Source organism: Macrobrachium rosenbergii, chromosome 36, assembly GCF_040412425.1.
Source record: "Macrobrachium rosenbergii isolate ZJJX-2024 chromosome 36, ASM4041242v1, whole genome shotgun sequence".
NCBI lineage: Eukaryota > Metazoa > Arthropoda > Malacostraca > Decapoda > Palaemonidae > Macrobrachium > Macrobrachium rosenbergii.
The window spans coordinates 18476358-18495886 of record NC_089776.1 but is presented as its reverse complement, the minus strand read 5'-3'; the positions used below and the strand labels follow the sequence as shown (position 1 = coordinate 18495886).

The window sequence follows — 19529 nt, the reverse complement described above, 5'->3', positions numbered from 1 at the left end:
CAACGCGCACGTTGAGCATTAATGCGTGATGGATTCACAGTCGTAGTACAGTAGAAGGAATAGTATCGGCAAGTGCCTGGTATACAGTTGTGAATGGATGATAAAAGTAATTGACAGAATTCCCAACCACAGTTGTTCTAGGTTAAATATAAAGCTATGATAAAGGTTCGGTTACTTGTGTGGAATGCTCAATAGTGCAGATGATATAGGACATTTGCGCTGGCCCAGAGCTCTGAGTTGTTGATAGCAGCAGAGGCGCAATCAGAGCAGATTTTTGTGCGCGGTGCACAATGCCGTCCTTTCTTAAGGAGCAATGTTCTGGTATATCGAATTCCTTTGACGAATATGGCGAGTGACTAAGGCTTCGTAACACTGCTTTTTATTATGAGCAGCCATATTGATCTCTCTCTCTCTCTCTCTCTCTCTCTCTCCTACTTTAGGTCAAAATTCTCAGAATGGGCGTGATGAGAACTTTCTTTTTATATGTTTTCCAGTATAACAAAAACTTACATACTACCAAAGAATGCCATAGAACCTTTCATTATCGTGCCCAATAAAATCTCTTGTGTGAAGAACATTCATTTGATAATTAATTCGTCTTGAGAAAATGCTTAAAAAAAGTATATTCAGAGAAAACAGTAAGTCAGAGAACGGCATGATTTTCACATTTATTTTCAAAGTGAAAGTTGGCGTATTTTTTTCAGATATTGAATTTTTAAAAAAAAATCAGACATGGGATATACATGGAATATTGCAACAGATCTGTCTTGGAATACTGTTTAACAGCCGTTCTCTGAATGAGTAACTGCTATGAAGTGTTGCTTTAGGATCATTCAGTGGAAAAAGTAAAAAAGGTTAATATAAAGCAGTTAATTGCAATTAAAAATAACAAAGTAAAGATTAACCAACGAATAAGGATATAAACAAATACACACTATTTTGTAAGAAATTCAGAAAAGTGGAGGCACCCTATTATTACAGCCCTTCTTGAGCTATCGAACATCGACTATCACAGCAAAGATAAATTCTACTGTTTCAGTAGGGGGTTTAACAGTTGCACGGTCTTGGAGTGAAAGGAAAGAAAGACCTTTGACTTTGAGAAGTATTGTCATTTAGGAGTAGAAATAAGGGTTTGATTTTGTAATGGTTCAACATCTTCCCAAATGAAAACTCTTTCTGGAGACATCTGGTATTTGTGCCATGTCCATGGGACGTTGATTCGCCAGTCAATAACATTTTTTTTTTTAACTGTAATGCCTTACTGTTACCTTGTCGTGAAACAGTTCTGAATAATTTGGTAAAGTCTTTCATCAAAGAAACCATGCACAACATAAAGGAGAAGAACTCTGCTCTAACTTAAAAGCTTGATATATTCATTTTATATAGATTTAAATGTTATAACATTATACCTCCTAGTTCTCATAATCTGATTTTTTCTGTTGTATTCTTATTCATTCAAACAAAAGAGCTCAGCAGTATGTAGATTCATAAAGAATATTAAAAAAGACTAAAAATTTATCAAGGGTATGAGCCCTGTTTCTGTGAATTCTTCAAACATATCCAAAAACCTTGGTCTCAGCAAAGGACTTTCATCAACCAGTTCCTTCACACGGGCCCAAAAATCATTCATGGCTTCTTCGAGGTCACCACTAAATTCCGAAATGTGAGGCAATTCGCCTGTCTCGAACAGAACAATCGGTACAATCATCATAGCAAAGATGGCGCCAAGAATGTTCTTATCCCGAAACTCCTCCATGAGTTCTTCTTCACTGAAGCTCATCTCGAGGCCCACCAGCCTTGACAATGTCTTCGTAAGTAGAGAAGTAAGTCCCCATGAAGTCCTCCAGGTTCTCTTTCCTAACTTGGTAAGCCACACTTGAGTACAGCAGATAGTTCAGTTCGGATGCGAGCGTGGCGTACCGACAAGCTTCCAGATCCACCAACATCACTTCTACAGGTTCTTCTTCTTCGTACCTGTGGGAAGAAGAAGAAGAAGCTGACTTTCGGGGTTACACACTGTGACTCCATATGTTCACTTTGTCAACTGAAATGGGCTGTAAAATTTGCGTTGATATTGGAAGCTATTTGTAATTTTACAAGCTTGCATTATGGAATTTAACTATTCTTATAACTGGGCATCATGATGGAATTTAACTATTCTTATAATTGGGCATCATTATGGAATTTAACTATTCTTATAACTGGGCATCACTGGGTCGACTGAGCTACTATTGCATAATCAGTTCAGACTAGATATAGTTTCTGTAAATTGTATCTTCATTTGCAGATTCTAAAATTAAAGGAAGTATCTTAAAATGTTCCAGTAAGCGTTTCTGCAAGCGTTTATAAACGATTGACCATAATCACTCATACTGTAAGACATTTGCTCTTTCATATGGCTGGGAGAATTCGTCATTCTGCTGTTTGGCAGAATGGTTTCTCATGAATTCAGAACATACCGCTTAAAAATATTGGTCATGAATTTAACCCAAAACCAAGACTAGCAGGTTGAAGTCTGAAGTAAAACCGAGCTGGGTGAGATTAGCAAGCTAGCAAATATAACCACACTGTGTCTGGCAATCCACTCTAGCAGACAATCACATAACTTTAAAAGATGTTAGACTTTAATGTTCATTCATGCAATATATACTTGTCAAAGCTGAAGATGCAATGTAAAATTCTGGATATTCATTGTAAACTCAAGAAGCTGAGTGTCATATATTGCTGAATTTTACCAAAGAATAAAACTGAACCAAGCAGGATTCTAGTGTGAAAAGTGTTGAACTGCTAGGTGGTTTTGTGTTCTTTAGCATCTGTTTCTACTTGTACTCACTGTTTTTGCATCTTTGGAAATTGCATGTTTCGTGTATTTATAAACAGAATATGTATTTCTGAGAATATCTAACATAATGAACATTTTCCTTCATTTAGGGATAGTCACTTGTCTTTCTTATTTTCTTTGAATATTTTTTTGTGAATTTGATTTTCCTGTTATCAAGCTTCCTAATGTTAACTAAAATTAGCAAGCAAACCATCTATTCCAAACACTTAGACAAGTCTTTCTTTAGGTCTATATTCACAATTACTACCAATCGATGGGCGTGAGATAACATTTTCCGAAGTACATAATTTTACTAAGTTTTGAATGAAAAACTATTCACCGAACAGTCCCTCAAAACCTTTGTTGCCAATGCCGTAAACTATAAAACGATTAATCTGGGATCCACCTGAGCCTATCGTGCAAAAATAGGTTTGAACCTGACTCAGTGAGATATACTTTCACCCCCTGTTTTCCCGTTGAGACACTATAGGCTATTATAGTCACAATAATTCATGAGCTACATTGCCAAAGATCTTTCAAAACTTTTCTGTCACAAAAAGAGGTCACTTTAGGACGTCTATCACCAATTCTGTTCACACTAGAGTAGGCAAAAGGTTAATTGAAAATGTTATTACTTATATGATTTTTAATGTAAGTAAATCGTTAACATGCCAATTAAACGACTAAGATAATTTCCGTATTTTGTTAACAATATGTTTTTCCATATTCATGAATTTGTGAAAAAATATGCACTGATATATCTTTTTCGTATTGATCATGTCTTTTCGTACTTTTAAGTTTCATGTTTTGCAACAGATAGGTCATTTTTCTTGTGAAAATGCAGTACATTTATTCTGAAAAGTTAGCTTTTCAGCTGTTTATTCACATATGATTATATCTGTTGTGAGTCATAGGTTATAGTAAAGCTGCTATTTCATTGGCTTCTATAATAACTGATTTCTTAGTTCATATTTTGCAGCCGAGTTCCACATGTATTCTTCTTTCGATTACGAAATACTTTAAATAAAAAAAATTATAAAAAAGAAAGTTCAAAATGTTTTCCACAGTAAATCAGTTTATTATGGAACAAAAAAATATTCACAACGGATGAAGTTTAAATGTAAACTATAAAAAATATTAACAGAAAAGTAGTTTTATCATTGAAATGAAATTCGTTCCAGAAACAAGCGAAAACAAATCATGAGATTGTTATATCACGCAGTCCCTACCAAGACTGCTTCATTTATGTCCATCTATCACTCTTACCAAGAGTGATAGAGCATAAACGATCAGTTAGGTGTGCTTCAGAGAGCTCGGAGATTTTCGCACAAACGACGGATACTAGCCATACCATAAATTGGAGCAGGGCTGAGCTGTTTTTGAAAAGCAATCTCCTGTACAGAAGGGTTTGTGGAGTCCACCATCATCATACCAGACTAGAAACAGGTGGGGGTTAATGAGGACTTTGACAACAATGGACTGACTCCTTCCATCACATGACAAACGCCGTCTCCAATATCAACGGTGTCGTGCCACACCTGTATATGCCAGATAAAGACACTTGCCAATTACCAACTACCCAATTCATTAGTAATCAGGATTACAGAAGACGGTTTGTGAAATATATCATTTTGTCAGACTAAAATGTTTTATGGGACTTTACAACAATGGACAGAACACCATTAGATTACAAAGATTCAATATCAATGTCTGCACACCTGTACACACACATAAACACACACAATTACACACACACATATATATTAGTAATATATATACAGAATATATATATATATATATAATATATATATCGTTTTGTATATAAATATGTTTTATATTTTTAGATATATATAATTATTATATTACATATATATATATATATATATATATATATATATATATATATGTATATATATATATATATATATATATATATATATATATATATATATATATATATATATATATATATATATATATATATATATATATATATATATCAAAATAATTGCTTTAGTGACATCAATAAGTTTTTGCAGATATCTTCATACCGACGGAGTTTTTTCCGATTCTCGTTCGTCAATTTCTGGTGGAAAATACGCAGACTTCTTTCTTCCATTGATTGACTTTTGTCGCGACAGCTGTTTCGCCTTTACGGCATTATCAAGCGATTACTGACCTACAATGCGGCCTTTCGACCTTTTATATCATCGTGTGGGGGAGAAAGACCTTGGGGTCTGGGTACTGGTTGGTCAAGGGATTAACAGCTTAACCATTTCAGGGCGTTGTTTTGGGTACAAAGAGCTTGTATGACAGCATAAGTGAAAGTTTAAACATGCGGTTAAATAAATATTCAAAATATAATACCAGGCACTAGTGTTTCCGTAAATTTGTGTTTAAAATTTAGTATAATCTTACATGTTAGTTTGCAAATACATAAAAAAGGTACAAGAATAAATAATATTTTATAGCATATGTAAAGGTACAAATAAACAAATGTCTGTTTATACATAAATGTGCATAATATTAAGTTTGAGTGTATGTGTGCGTCCAAGTGGTCTACGCTGATTAACGCCTGGAGGTTCGTGTTGGGCTGGGCCTCAGCGATTTGAGCAAGCATGTTACTTGGCCTTCGCTGGGCGCTCTCGTGTCCTGCAAGGCAAGGTCTATAGACCTTGCTGCAAGGGATGTACCCGGTGGTTCGGGGATTGATGTCTGGTCCCTGTTGGCTCGTGCATTTCTTCTCCTGCTGGAGGGGGAGTATATGGTTCGACTCTTGTTGGATGTTCAGGGTCGGTTTCTGGATAGCGATGCTTACCGTTTCGGCTATTTCATTTATTATATATATATATATATATATATATATATATATATATATATATATATATATATATATATATATATATATATATATATATATATATATATATATATAAATGGAAAAAACCTTACATCAATACATATGTATACATACATACACATATATATATATATATATATATATATATATATATATATATATATATATATATATATATATATATATATATATATATAAGCATTTGGTGATGATTGCCATCTTAAGAGACCAGTGGGTTCTTTTTGCCATACCGTTAGCAGCTGGTTGTATTTTTGAACCATCAATGAGTGCCTCACTGCAGGTTCTCACTGTTAGGCCTACTTCTGTCATAGGGATTGCTCTTTGGCGATCTTGTAGACCTTTCTGCTTCCACATAACAGGTTATTTTACTCTTTTGGCGCCTGAAGCACTATTTCACCCATATTTTTGTCTCTTTGCTCCGTGCCATACAGATCTTTGCGTCAATGGTTTGACTTTTCTTTTGCCGGGTGGATAAGCTGGTCCATGGATAAGGTCGAACATTTTTTTTCTGAAGGGATTTTCTCACTAGGAAGTGTGCGTAGCCCACGCTGACATTGCAGATCGCGGTTCATCCCATATTACCAAAGAAGACATCTCCCCATCATAGGTTGTAATGTCAGTGCAAAAGTCTCTTGTTTCAGGATCTTGTTGTTGGGCATTAGTGAGCTTATCATTATTTATCACCAGCTGGACTCCATTAATCTCTATCCTGGTTAGGGTATCTCCTGTAGGGTCTGACCCGCTTTTGATTAAACTTGTGGAGGGGAATGTGGTGACCAAACTGGGCGATGGGTGATGAGAGTGACATATATCCACGTGACTGCCAAACTTGATAGTGAAACCTAGATTCAGAAGAGGAGCTCGGATTTTACAGTGCACACATGCCAAGTTTAGCTTGAAAGACTACCTGTCTCAAGGATTATTATGCATTGTCATGAGCCCACAATGTTTGATTGAGATTTTGACCTTGCTTTCAGAAGAGCAAACATATGTTTGTGAAACCGTGGATTCGATGATTTAGAAAATGTTGCATTCATCTTTCTTAAGAGTCAAGAATCCACTATAGTAATTGGAAAACATATTTATGGGGTTCATCCATGCATAGAAAACATGAGACTGGAATTCACATCGTAAAACTGTAAATGAGATCCTTCCACATCCCGTTGTGGCAGTATACGACAATAAGTTTTTTCCTCGTTATTTAGCAGCAACAAACAAAAGAATTTAGGAAAGAAAATTTCACTGTCAGATATAACACTCAAAGAAACAAATAACAAGGTTGCATAAACTCATGTTCAGAGGAATTTCCAATAAACCAAGGACAATGGGCATATATATTCAAGCTCTGCCAGTTATGACTGATTTCTCAAACAAAGCAGATGGCCAACATGATATATCAAGATGAGTTAAGGTATTCCAGAGCATTAGAAGTTAAGGAAATTATAAAAAGCGTCAAAACTGCTATAAAAATTAACCCATTTCGTTATCTACATAGAGAGTTACTCAGCATTTCAAGTGCTCAAGTTTTTGATTCGTTATAACCAGTATCTGCGAAAGAGGGTTCAAAAAGCCTTGAAGGTTATATCTTTAGAAATTGAAACCAACAATATTTATGAGCAGGATATATCTGTGGTAGGTGATCGGTGTTTTGCACAGAAGATTCACCAGAAAGAAAATTTTCATTCACTGACCCATGAATGGACACAATATCCAACTTTACCTGCCTGGACCAGATCAGTTCCTTCTTCATGAATATGCAGTAAGGAAAGGAATTAAAGTAAATTTCCTTGTAGCACCAAAGTATCTTTTAAATCAGAAGTATCAGACAAAAAGATACTTTTTTCACAGATGTGGAGGCCTCTATATAAAAATGTAAAGATGTAGCTACTAAAACCTAAATCTTGAGGATCTACAAGAAAAAAATATAAAATACAAAGGAAGGCTATGGAGAGAAAATACACCACCAATAGCTAGAACATATGAACCTCACTGGATGCTTCATGTACCTCCATGGAAGATATATATATATATATATATATATATATATATATATATATATATATATATATATATATATATATATATATATATATATACATACATACATATATATATATATATATACTGTATATATATGTATGTATATATATAGAAATATATATATGTATATATATATATATATATATATATATATATATATATATATATATCAACACACAATATATATATATATATATGTAATCCACACAATTAAGAAGAATCTACCCTGAGCTATTTGCAATAAACCTGGACTAAGAACCTGAGTGAATAAGATAGAAATAATTTACCACATAACTATAGTTTATTATATGGTAACATGAAATCTGGACCTTCTGTAATCATATCTCATAAAAATTTCCTTAAATGATCAGATTTGTCATATCCACAGAATTATGAGACCAGATCTGCAGATGCTTGCTCACTAAAGCCGTATATGAAAAACAATGGATGCAAACAAAGAACTGCATACATCACAGATGCAGATAGTTAACTTCTTTTAGACTTGTGTGGCCCAGTGGATAACGCCCTTGCTTTCCACCTGAGAGACCTGGGTTCGATAGTCAGAAATTTAGCATTGTGTGTTGATGAATCTTATTCACAGAAGGGATAATTCAATGAAATGTTTCTATTGGTCATTCTGAGTCGGGAAGTTGGAAAAATGCCATTTCTTGCCCAGGTAATTCCTGGTGCAGCTCAGGTTCCAAATCTTTTAGATGGATAATATTTCCACCAATGAAGATATTTATTTCTGTTCCACAAATTTTGTTGATGATATCCAACGAATAACATCAACTAGGCATGAACTTCTTTTAGACTTGTGTGGCCCAGATAAGTCCACCTGAGAGATCCATTTAACAGAAGGGATAATTGAATGAAATGTTGTCTATTGGGTCATTGCTGAGTCGGGAAGTTGGGAAAACTCGCTGGTATGCAAGCAGTTAAAGGTTCCAACTTCTTTTAGCTTGTGTGGCCCAGTGGATAACGCCCTTGCTTTCCACCTGGGAGACCTGGGTTCGAGACGTGAGTCAGAAATTATATATATATATATATATGAAATTTTAATTCACACCGTGATTTATTAATCATGAAGTTACAAATGATCATGTCAAAATGAACATTTGTGAAGTGATGTCATTAGGACAGACCCATACAACGACAGTTTTCCTGTGTGGTAACGGCTGGGTCCATGTCGGGTCCCAGTGGTACCTGTTCATTTATCTATGTGGATAATTCTCCATGTTATTTCAGGTATGAAATATTGACAATCATGATTGTACAAATATTATTATGTAATCCACACAATTAAGAAGAATCTCCTGAGCTATTTGCAATAAACCTGGACTTGTTTCTATAGTTTATTATTGTAACATTTGTTTGTAATCATATCTCATAAAAATTTTCTTAAATGATCAGATTTGTCATATCCACAGAATTATGAGACCAGATCTGCAGATGCTTGCTCACTAAAGCCGTATATGAAAAACAATGGATGCAAATAAAGAACTGCATACATCACAGATGCAGATATAACAGGGATGGAAGGATACTTCAGCAATATAGAATCTACACAAGGATGATTTCTTCACCCCATGCCATTTCTGGCTTCAAATCTGATGGATATTTACAATGAAGATATGTATTAAATTTTGTTGAATATCCAACTAACATCAACTAGGCATGATAGCAAGTCATCCATTTAACTGGGGTGCTCTTAAAACCATGCTGCAGTTCCCACCAAAGCTAATATGTATTACTAAGATGGCAGATCAAGTCAAAATGAACATTTGTGAAGATGTCATTAGGACAGCTCTACAGTTTTCCTATGTGGGGCTGTTAGCGGGGGCTTGTGGATGTTATTCCACATGAAAATGAATCAGCAGTACAAATATTATTTGGAAAGTATTGTTTCTTCGCATTCTTGAACATCTGTATGCATGGACAATGGTTTCTAACAATTTTGAGGGGTCTTGAGAGTCTTCTTTTGGATGGTTGGTAAATTGTTAGCGGAGAATGAATTGCCAGAATGTGGGTGGTTTCACCAAGTACCACTTCTGTGGGAGAGGTTTTGATCTCTTACTTGTGGGCAGTACAGTATGAACTCTGTGGGGAACCCAGGGAAATTGAGACTTTCAGTCAGATCCATCACATCTGGCAATGAGGGCAGTTTTGAGGGATCAACAGGTTCTTCCTGCCATCCCATTGGCAGCTGGTGGATTTTTTAACCCATTAATTTGGCTAAGTAGCACCATATCTCGGAAATGAACGTTGGTTCTCTGGCAGATGTCAAGTCTCTGGGAACAACAAAACAGCTAACCTAACCATTGAGGAGTGCTTTGGAGCAGGCGTGTGCCCCCAGCCACTGTGTACTACAGATCATTCTGTTACCATGAAGATGTATCCACATCTGTTGGATGGGGCAGGGGACACAATACAGAATTGCAAATGACCAAATCATTGCCTGGGTTCCAGGGATTTCCCAGTGTCAGTGTCCATGTCTCAGGTTATTTACATTTCTTTTTGATCCATGCTGTGATTTTACGTCTCTGATCCATGTCAGGTGAATTTCTGTCACTAACTTGGCTGTTGTTCTTCCAGAGGGGTGAGAGAGTCCATGGATGAGAGTGAAAACATTGTTTTTGAGGACCATTGGAATTTTCAAAAGCCGAGGGCGCATCAGGCATGGGCAGGTGGTGATAGGGAGAACTCAGCTATAAGGAGGTGGCACAGGTCATTGTATGTTATCCTTTCGCCCTGCACATCAAGCTAACATGCAAGCTGAGGGAAGAGGACACCTGGGATAACCTCAAGGACATATTCTGCCTTCTTTGTTGAACTTGTGATGTTACATAGGCAGACTTGCATGTCCACTCTTTGGAACCAGACAGATGGCTCAATCATCGAGAAGTAGGACAGACAAGGTTTATGCCATTTGTGTTTGCATGTTTAACCACAGACATCCTTTGATGATTACCTTACCAGATTTTCCTGTGGCAGTAGGAACAACTGTGATTAGTCTGTTAGTCACCAGGGATTAGGCACAAAAACTGTTCTGGATCTACCATGCTAGTGAGACAATCTTTATGCTCTCAAAATAGAATGAAGCCAGAACTTGAACGCAGTATTTGGTTTGTTATGATGTTTTCTGTATTGGTGGTCATGACCTATGTTAGTCCTTGAATTGTCAGGGCTGACATGAAGATCATGCTGTGTCTACTGAGCCAGTGGAGGACAACCTTGTGCTCTTGAGAAAAAGAAATTGAAGCAGAACTTAGACAACATATGTAGTTTGTCACTGGTTTCTTTTGTTAGTAGAGCGTGGCCGAATTTAGTTCATAAGTTACCAGGGCATTTATGTGAGAACCGTGCAGGGCTACTAGAGCACTCTAAGGTCACCATCCTAAGGACAGTCATACACTAGATCAGTCAAACACTAGGTTCTAGGAAACACCTGACTTTATTCGTGGGATATGGCCTGTTTTCATATGCAATGTTAATAGAGACAAGGTTACAGATTGTCGACCAGGTATTGCCCAACACTGAGTGACAGATAGTGCTAGTGATGCAGAAGCACATGTTTACGAGGGTACTCTGTGATTTCCTCCAAACCTGGTAGCTAAACCTGGGTTTGGCAACAAAGTCTGCAAGCTTCCACTGTTAAAGTCTTTATTTAATAGTGGTATATAAACAATCATTTTATACAGAACCAAAACTGGCAAACCCTGCTATTTTGGGAGGAAGATGCACTCCGGTATCTTAGTAGCCAAGGTCATGAAAAAAGTTCCAATAAGAGGTCTGATTCAACATGCTAAGTTTTTAGAGTGTCAAAAGGAATATTACAAAAAAGTGCGTCTGTGCGTCAAGGACAAAGTCCAGTGCATAGTGGCATGTAAACACAGTGTATTTCGTTGTTGGAAAATATATTTTAATCAGCTTAAACACGACGTGATTCTGCATTACCAAGGTACTTTGCCGATAATTGTTTAGTTATTTTAGAATGAAAACCATGTGTCTAATGTATTATGTAGGCAAGGATAAGCTTATTGCTATGTAATGAATAATATTTTATATCTAATAATGGTGGTAGATAATGTAGATGTCATAGTGAATTTTATTGTTTCTTATCAAAGGATTATTGTCCCAGAAAATTATTGCAATGGAAAATCAAAACCAGAAAATACATATATCCTTATCAAGTGCTTTGAAATCTGGAGCCCTTAGTTCCCTGACTATATTTAGTTTACATGTATATTTTTGCCTCTTTCATAGATATATTTTTAATTATAGATATCTCCCAAAAGTGGTAGCACAAGAATAACACAAAACACGAATATCATAAACCAACTAACCTGAAGAGAACGTTGTTGCTCCAGCAGTCTCCATGACAGATGGTTCCAAAGGTGTTGCTTTGCATCTTGGTGATCATATCTTCCCGGAGATTTGGTCTCAAGCTCTCAATCCATTCCAGGATTCTCTTCTCCCCACCAGCGTTTTTCAATATATCTCTCGCATGGTTCAGATAACCTTGCAACATTGGCGTGAGGACTTCATTGGCCTCTTCCCCTAAATTCAACCAGTCTTGCAAAGTGGGGTAGTACTTTTCCTCCAGAGATTCCTCGGGAGATTTTTCTTGCAGGAGACGTGAAGCCGCGTGCAGTTTAGCTAGTTCTTTGAGCACCAAAGTGATGTGAGCAGCGTCTAAGCCTTGTCTCCTGTCGACCATCCTAAAGCCACGCTCCCTCAAGTCCTCGTAGTATGCTCGTTCCTGCCCTTGGTCTAAATTGACGTGGTAACATTTGGGTAAATTTAATGTTTCTATCCCAGCTTCCTCCAGCACAGAGTTTAAGTCTGGGACAAGATTCAGGTAGAAATTTACCTCCTTTTCAAAAAGAGCATGGGTAATTGATTCAAAGCCCTCCAGTTTCCTACAAGGATTCACTTTTGTAACGTAAGAAACCTGTAACTCTTCGCCTGTCACGGAGTAGGTCACTCGAATACTCGTGACAAAAGTTGAATAGTTGTCGCCAGTTTTTGTGAAGTCCACCACTTCCCATGAAATTAGTTCAGCTTCTTCTCCTTTGTCGCACAGAAGAGTTTCTTTCACGTCCTCCTCGGCAATCAGGCTCTTTGGGTCCACGGGGTCATCTTCAGGTGTATCCCCCACTGTTCGAAGAAAAGGAAGAATCGTTGAGAGTAATCACGGTTTTCGTTTGGTAATTACGGTAAATATCCACAGCTGAAGTCATGATACAAATGGTTGTTGATGAGAATGAATTTTCGAACCCACAATTAGCTTTAGTCATATGGATATTTCCCGTCAACTCCTATAAAAAAGACAACAGTAATCTTTTCTGTATAGACTTTGATATGCATCCCTTAGAAGGGTAAGTAGGACCAACAATCTACCCCTGCTGATTCTTGGTTAGAAGACCTGACAACAAATGATGACCATATACGTGTCTTTGCGCAATAAAAGGAATTTGTAAAGCAGTTCGCGTGCAATCAACCAAGCAAATTTAGTCTTAGTATTTCGTGCTGTACAACAAAAACTAATTATTTTGCATTTGATGACATTTTCTTATTAGATATGGCATCTTTAGCTCGAATTGTCCTTATTCATTTAATTGAAAGACCAAAGTAAAGTATTTTTACTATATAAATAGTGATTAAAACTTAGCATTTTAAGACTCAGATTTACTGTTTTTTCCTCCAGTCCTCTTTAAGCAATCTTTTGAACTTTATATCAATCTACAGTGTGCATAAAATGCACAGTTCTGTATTAATGCATCTAATGTTAAAAGTTATATCTAGTGTAGTAAAGCGTAAATTTGAAGATAAGGCTTCATTATGTTATTATAATGAAGGATCAAAAAACATGTTTCTATCTTTTTATTCTTACAGAGCATCTCTCTCTCTCTCTCTCTCTCTCTCTCTCTCTCTCTCTCTCTCTCTCTCTCTCTCTCTCTCTCTCTCTCTGTGTGTGTGTGTGTGTGGAACCTACGCTGCTTTTCTTTATCAGGTTCTTACCACTGTCATTTGTACCCTGCCTCTCTAATGTCCACTGTGGATCCCATTCACATCTCTTCTGGAACTTGACCATCGTCTCAAATCGTCTCTAAGAAAGTAATTTAGTTTTGGGCGTGTGTGTGTGTGTGTGTTCAACACTGGTAGAGATCTCAGTGCAAAACGAATAAACCTTAGAGCAAATTAGTGATTTCAGATGAAGCAGTTCAAACCCTGCTCTGATGTTACACATCTTGAAACACTTATTGGTTTTTAATGAAGAAGGGACCTCGCAGAAATCTCTGAGTTGGTTCTAGTGGTGAAATAAGTTTATTTTTAAATAATAAGTATTTTCACGAAAGAAAGTGTACCTTACTACCTATATAGCATCTAAAGTACTTAATCACAAGTTAGGTTATATACTATTTGAGGTATTTTAGTTAACAAATGCATTCTTTCTGAAACTGTAAGATAGGGAATGGCATCACTTCCTGGAACTACAGTAAAACTGGAATGACAATGGACTTCGAAACCATTGCTGTCATAATATCGCCACAATTCTTGTAAAATATAGCTTAACTACTCGTCTAAATCTGGAAACCCCAGAACGTGGATGATATAAGACTATAACATAAATCTTTAGCAATTATTTTGCGTATTTGCTTTGATATTTTCGACTAAAAGGCCTTGCAAACTGAATTGGTGACTGTTCGGTTAGCTCTAAGGATTATGTAAATGATATTGTAGTTGTGATGAAAGATTTCTTTATTCTTTATATCAGACATCGTAATTGTATTTAAAACTGAGACTTAATGTATTATTATAATTAAAGTTCCAATGGCCTTGTGAATACTTAATTCATTTAATCTGCGAATGAGCCTTCTATGCAGGAGTATAAAGCGGCGAGTGTTTAGTATTAAGGGTGAATCCTGTTGTGGTAATTTTCGTTTCTTTTCCCGGGAGCCACCCCTTGTGGGGAGGAAAGGCGTAATGTTGAAAAATAATAATAACGATAATAATAATAATTCCATTTGCAATTTATAACTTGGAATTTGAGTTTCTTAAGCTGCTCGATGATTCTTACCATTGAAGATAAATCATCTTTGCCTGTAAAATTAATACAGATTAAAAACACTATTTCTATTTCAAATTAGTTTCTTTTCTCGGTTATATAACACGGTTTCTTCCCCATTAATAATGTTCTCCGTTTTGACGAAAGAAGGAACGCCGAATAGGGAATATTACTCCAAAATTTATGAAACATACAACATTGTCATTTGTTTGTTACCCATTTCATCTGAATTTATGATCTGAAATATTGTATAAAGAATTCAGTTACCAGACATGATTTAATGCTCATATGCATTGCCTTTCACCTTTACCAGCTTTGACCTGATGTCTAATTTTATTGCTCTGAATGAGTGCCGTCACCCTAATTATTTGAGTGGGTGTGAGAGAAAATCAGAGAGAGATCTGTCCACTTGTATTTTCTTATACTTCTCTTCTCTTGTCTTTATCTCATTTTTACTAAGGGAGATTGATGGTTTGTTCTCTAAGACTGCATGAATTTTATCAGTGATATTAGAAATGTAAAATAATAAATTATCCTCGTCTGAGAAATGTGCAACATTAGTTACAACACCGAAATAATACTTCATGCATTTCCAAGTTCTCTTCACTAAGTGTATGTGACTAATTTCGGTTCCTTCTCGAACCCTCGCAATTTTTTTTTTTTTTTTTTTTTTTGCCCCAAAAGATCGTGACATTTATTATCTTGGCGTTAAGCTTGAGCATATATATATATATATATATATATATATATATATATATATATATATATATATATATATATATATATATATATATATATATATATATATATATATATATATATATATATATATTTTTTTTTTTTTATCTGAGATACGACTTAAATGTTCACCTCACATCCCAATTGTCTTTGGGTATACTATCCACTCTCGAGTTTCACTTTTTCTTTTTAAAGTGAATTTGAAAGTTGATCTTAAAAACGGGCGATAAAAGAAAAGCAAAAAATGTAGTGTCAATGTTTGTTTGTACATTCTTAAAGGTGACGGTTCCCGCCATGATATTTTTCCAGAATTATATAGTCTGAACAGAAATCCATAAAACTGCGTTGCTTGAATCTAGTTTAATCAATAGTGCTGTCTGGTTCCTTGTAGATTATACATTAGAGAATATTCTCTCTCTCTCTCTCTCTCTCTCTCTCTCTCTCTCTCTCTCTCTCTCTCTCTCTCTATTATCAAGCACAGACAAGGATCAGAAATGTGATGTAGCGGAGGAAGGCAAACGAAAGATAAGATATGGACGAATCCCGTGACCTCATACTGCCTTATTTAACCTTTGTCACTGATGTTATACGAATCATTTTTTTGAATTTGATTGCTGCTTCAGCTGCATTTATTTTCTAGAAGACTTTTTCTATTTTCCTTATTGCGGACTTCTCTTCATTGAGGTGCGTGCTAACAGCTCGCCTATAAAAGGGTCTGCTGCAATAATAATAATAATAATAATAATAATAATAATAATAATAATAATAATAATAATAATAATAATAAGTGATAGCTGTTCAAAGAATACCGCACTCACAGAATAAATAATTCCGATTCACTTGAATAAATGATGCTGATTCCCTTTCCAAATAAACTTTTGCGAGCGAATATGCTAATAACAATAATAATACCGTTCCGTTAATTCGCTTTATGCAAAATAAACTCCCGAACATGCTAGATGACTCAGTAGCGTGATCGTCTCCAGTAAATCCCGTTTTCTGAGAACACAGCCATTATTGTCCTAAGTGTCTTGTCATTTGACCGACTTTGGAAAATTCGTTTTATCCGCATTTTACCGCGTTTATGCTTTTGAAATTCACGACTTTCCATCGTAATCCTTTGCCTGTGTTTGTTTATCAAGTCTGTGTGGTTATTTTTCATTGCAAAAGTATAGCAATTGACCAAATTCGGTGTCTGCACTTTGCCATACTTGTCTTCTCATTGGTATTTTGTGAAAATGTTATCAGCAAGTCAGTGGCCTTTAAGGCTTATGCAGGAGTGAATAAGACAATTAAATGACAAATGATATGCGGAATTCATTAATTTCTTCTTTGGAAAGAATCTTGACGTTTTCGTTTTAGTCTATTAAATTGTTTGTAGAAAGGTTTAATTAGTTTGAGTGTTGGTACTATTGCAAGACTAAAGAACAGGGATTATTTATCTTTTTCTTCTATAGATGCTTGCTATTAGATAATAATAATAATAATAATAATAATAATAATAATAATAATAATAATAATAATAATAATAATAATAATAATAACCCTTGCCATATTTATTATGGTGACGATTTTTGTTTTTTCTGCTCAAGCGCCATAATTTCATTGTCAGATCTTTATTTTTCTTTTTGCTACGAAAACGCCCCTTGTAATACGGCAATTCCACGATGGTGCTTGAAAATGAGTTATAGTTTTGATTATCTGGTTAATAAGAAATACTGTGTATCAATAAATGATAAGATTAATCTTCAGTACCAAAATTAATTCCAAGACACAACAGTCTTTTCTCATATCCTCTGGAAAAGAATATTCTTTTCATGCAGGGAAAGAACTTTCAGTGAATTTTGCAAGGTTATTAAGCCCACAAAACTGAAGCCACACCACTTGGTTCCATCGTGGCTAGTACAACCGTCACGTGTGAATGAAAAATGAGTTTATTTACTTCCTTAATTCTGAAGAATCTCAATCATTTTCCACAGGTCTACATTTAAATTCACTCATTACACAGAGATGCAAGAAAAAAATAGGTTTCTCTCACTGTAAGTTCGTAGTAAGGTGTGCCAACAATACTTCATTGGTTGACGAAAATGTTTTCCTTCACTGTGTGTGGTGGTGCTATGTACATTGCTTATAGTGCTAATGATCAACTGCTTTCGACCAACTGACCTTAGGCTATGAAATGACGTTTTATGTCTAGTCTTAATTTATGGAAATCTGTGTTGAATCTTTGTGTTTTCTTTTTTTTTTCCCTTTTTTTCGAGGGAGGTGGGGGTGGCGCCTGACAGTAAATATCTGCAGCCGATTTCAGTGACTCTAATCCTGATTAGCTGGACAAGCTGCTCATCAGCCATCATAGGCTTTATGATATCGGCTGCTGATATTTACCGTCAGCTCCAAACAATCAGAGCTACAGTGTCAGCCTAACGAGGATGCGGGTCAGGATGAGAACAGCTGATGTAAATCGTCACTAATGATTCAAAACTTTCGTAATATCTCACAGTCAACACTGGTGCTAATTCTGACCTGTCTCGTGCATTTATTTATTATTCACTCGCTCCATCCGACTTCAGAAATTGAGGCTCTCTAAGCACGAAGAGCGTCAACCCATTCTTCCAAAGAGGCCAGGTACGCATGCCTACACTCACTTCCTCCTTCCAGTGGCAAGCAAAACAGCATTTCGCAAAAACAAATCCTCTCACTGTGCACATGCTTTCAAACTCAAATAGCACATTATGTCTATCTTACTTTATGAAAAACATTCCTTCATTAACTTACTGGTTAAAAAATCAGGCACTTTGACGCTTGTGAAAAATCAAAAACACATTCACGCCAGCCGAGTTATTAAATAATATCTTCGAGATGTATACGTATGGCTGTTGCTTACTGTCACGTAAACGTCGGCCTCCTTTTGTTCCAGATCGATGAAGAAACGAAATAAATAAGGTGGTGTGCGTCGCTGCAACTAAGCAAACCTGAACTGGCTCTAGTCTAGGCGGTTATGTACTTAGGCGTTGGAATGTGTGGCAGTGGCGGGAAGGAACGGAGGAATTGGGCACGTCCCCTCCTTTCTCTCTCTCCCTCTGTCTCTCTTTCTCTCCTGCGACTCATCGATTCACATGGAGGAATTATTTGTGAATTATTCAGGATTACCTCATGACACCCTGAGATGGTATGTGGGGACACGAAAGCTTGAGGCAGAGAAGAGAAGAGAGAAGGATTGATCCATTGATTTCCGAAATGAAGTTGGCGTCGTGACGTTGTAGGCCAATCAAACCAAGTGAGCACAGGGGAGAGAACGAGGTTTGTTACGTCTGTGCATAAAAAATCTTATTACAAAGGTTCACTGAAACGGCGTTGTTTGCCTTCTGTTAGAATTAACCATAATTATCTCTATCCCTTTCAAAGACAGTGAGCTCCAGTTCTCTTCCTATAAGTTTTCACTCCTCTTTTTCATCAGTCTGCGTCCTTGATTACAGCTGTTTACCAAAAAAAATGGTAACACCGTTTTTCTTATTTCACCCTGGCTCCTAGGGCTGTGTTATTACTACTTTCATTAGTCTGATAAAAACAAACTGCTGTCTGTAGCTCCTCTGAAGCATGATCTTTGGTAAGGACTAAGAGAGAACGATGTCTTACATTTTCGTGGCAAAATGATATCATCAGACGTAGTGGTCTTACCAGCCGAGTTACAGCGCTAGCTGGATAAGAAGAATGCTACAAGCACAAGGCCCCCAATAGAGAGTGCTGCCCAGTAGGGACAAAAATTGAGGTGTAAAGGATAATCTATAAAAGGGAAGCAAATAAAAACAAATAAGATAAATACCAAAGTAAAATAAATTAAATAAACAACAAAGAAACTGTGAAATGACTCTTGTGTGCCTGATAAGCATCTCAGGTTTCAGTGAGTCAGCAGCACGACTTGGAAAATCTTGTCATGAACTAAAATTATGATAAGAAGTGGGAGACTTCACAGACAC

The 19529-nt window shown here is 36.2% G+C and overlaps 1 protein-coding gene across 2 annotated transcripts; it reads right to left on the bottom strand.

Annotated features, from left to right (window-relative positions):
* Positions 1-1217: 1217 nt before the first annotated feature.
* Positions 1218-19019, bottom strand: LOC136824989 (uncharacterized). 2 transcript variants are annotated; one of them, XM_067080979.1, is made up of 3 exons: positions 18328-19019; positions 12089-12902; positions 1218-1974 (listed from the first exon to the last, which is right to left on the bottom strand). In XM_067080979.1, coding segments are annotated over exons 1-3 (1023 nt in total). In that variant the 5' UTR covers positions 18329-19019; the 3' UTR covers positions 1218-1766. The 2 variants fall into 2 exon arrangements, with proteins under 2 accessions (XP_066937080.1, XP_066937081.1); XM_067080980.1 differs by having other exon boundaries at positions 18437-19019.
* Between the last annotated feature and the right edge of the window lie 510 nt (positions 19020-19529).

Excerpts from the sequence above, each read along its gene's own strand:
- LOC136824989 (XM_067080979.1), bottom strand. Across the intron at positions 1,975-12,088 it reads AGCAACAACGTTCTCTTCAG|GTACGAAGAAGAAGAACCTG; the intron begins GTTAGTTGGTTT and ends TTCTTCCCACAG.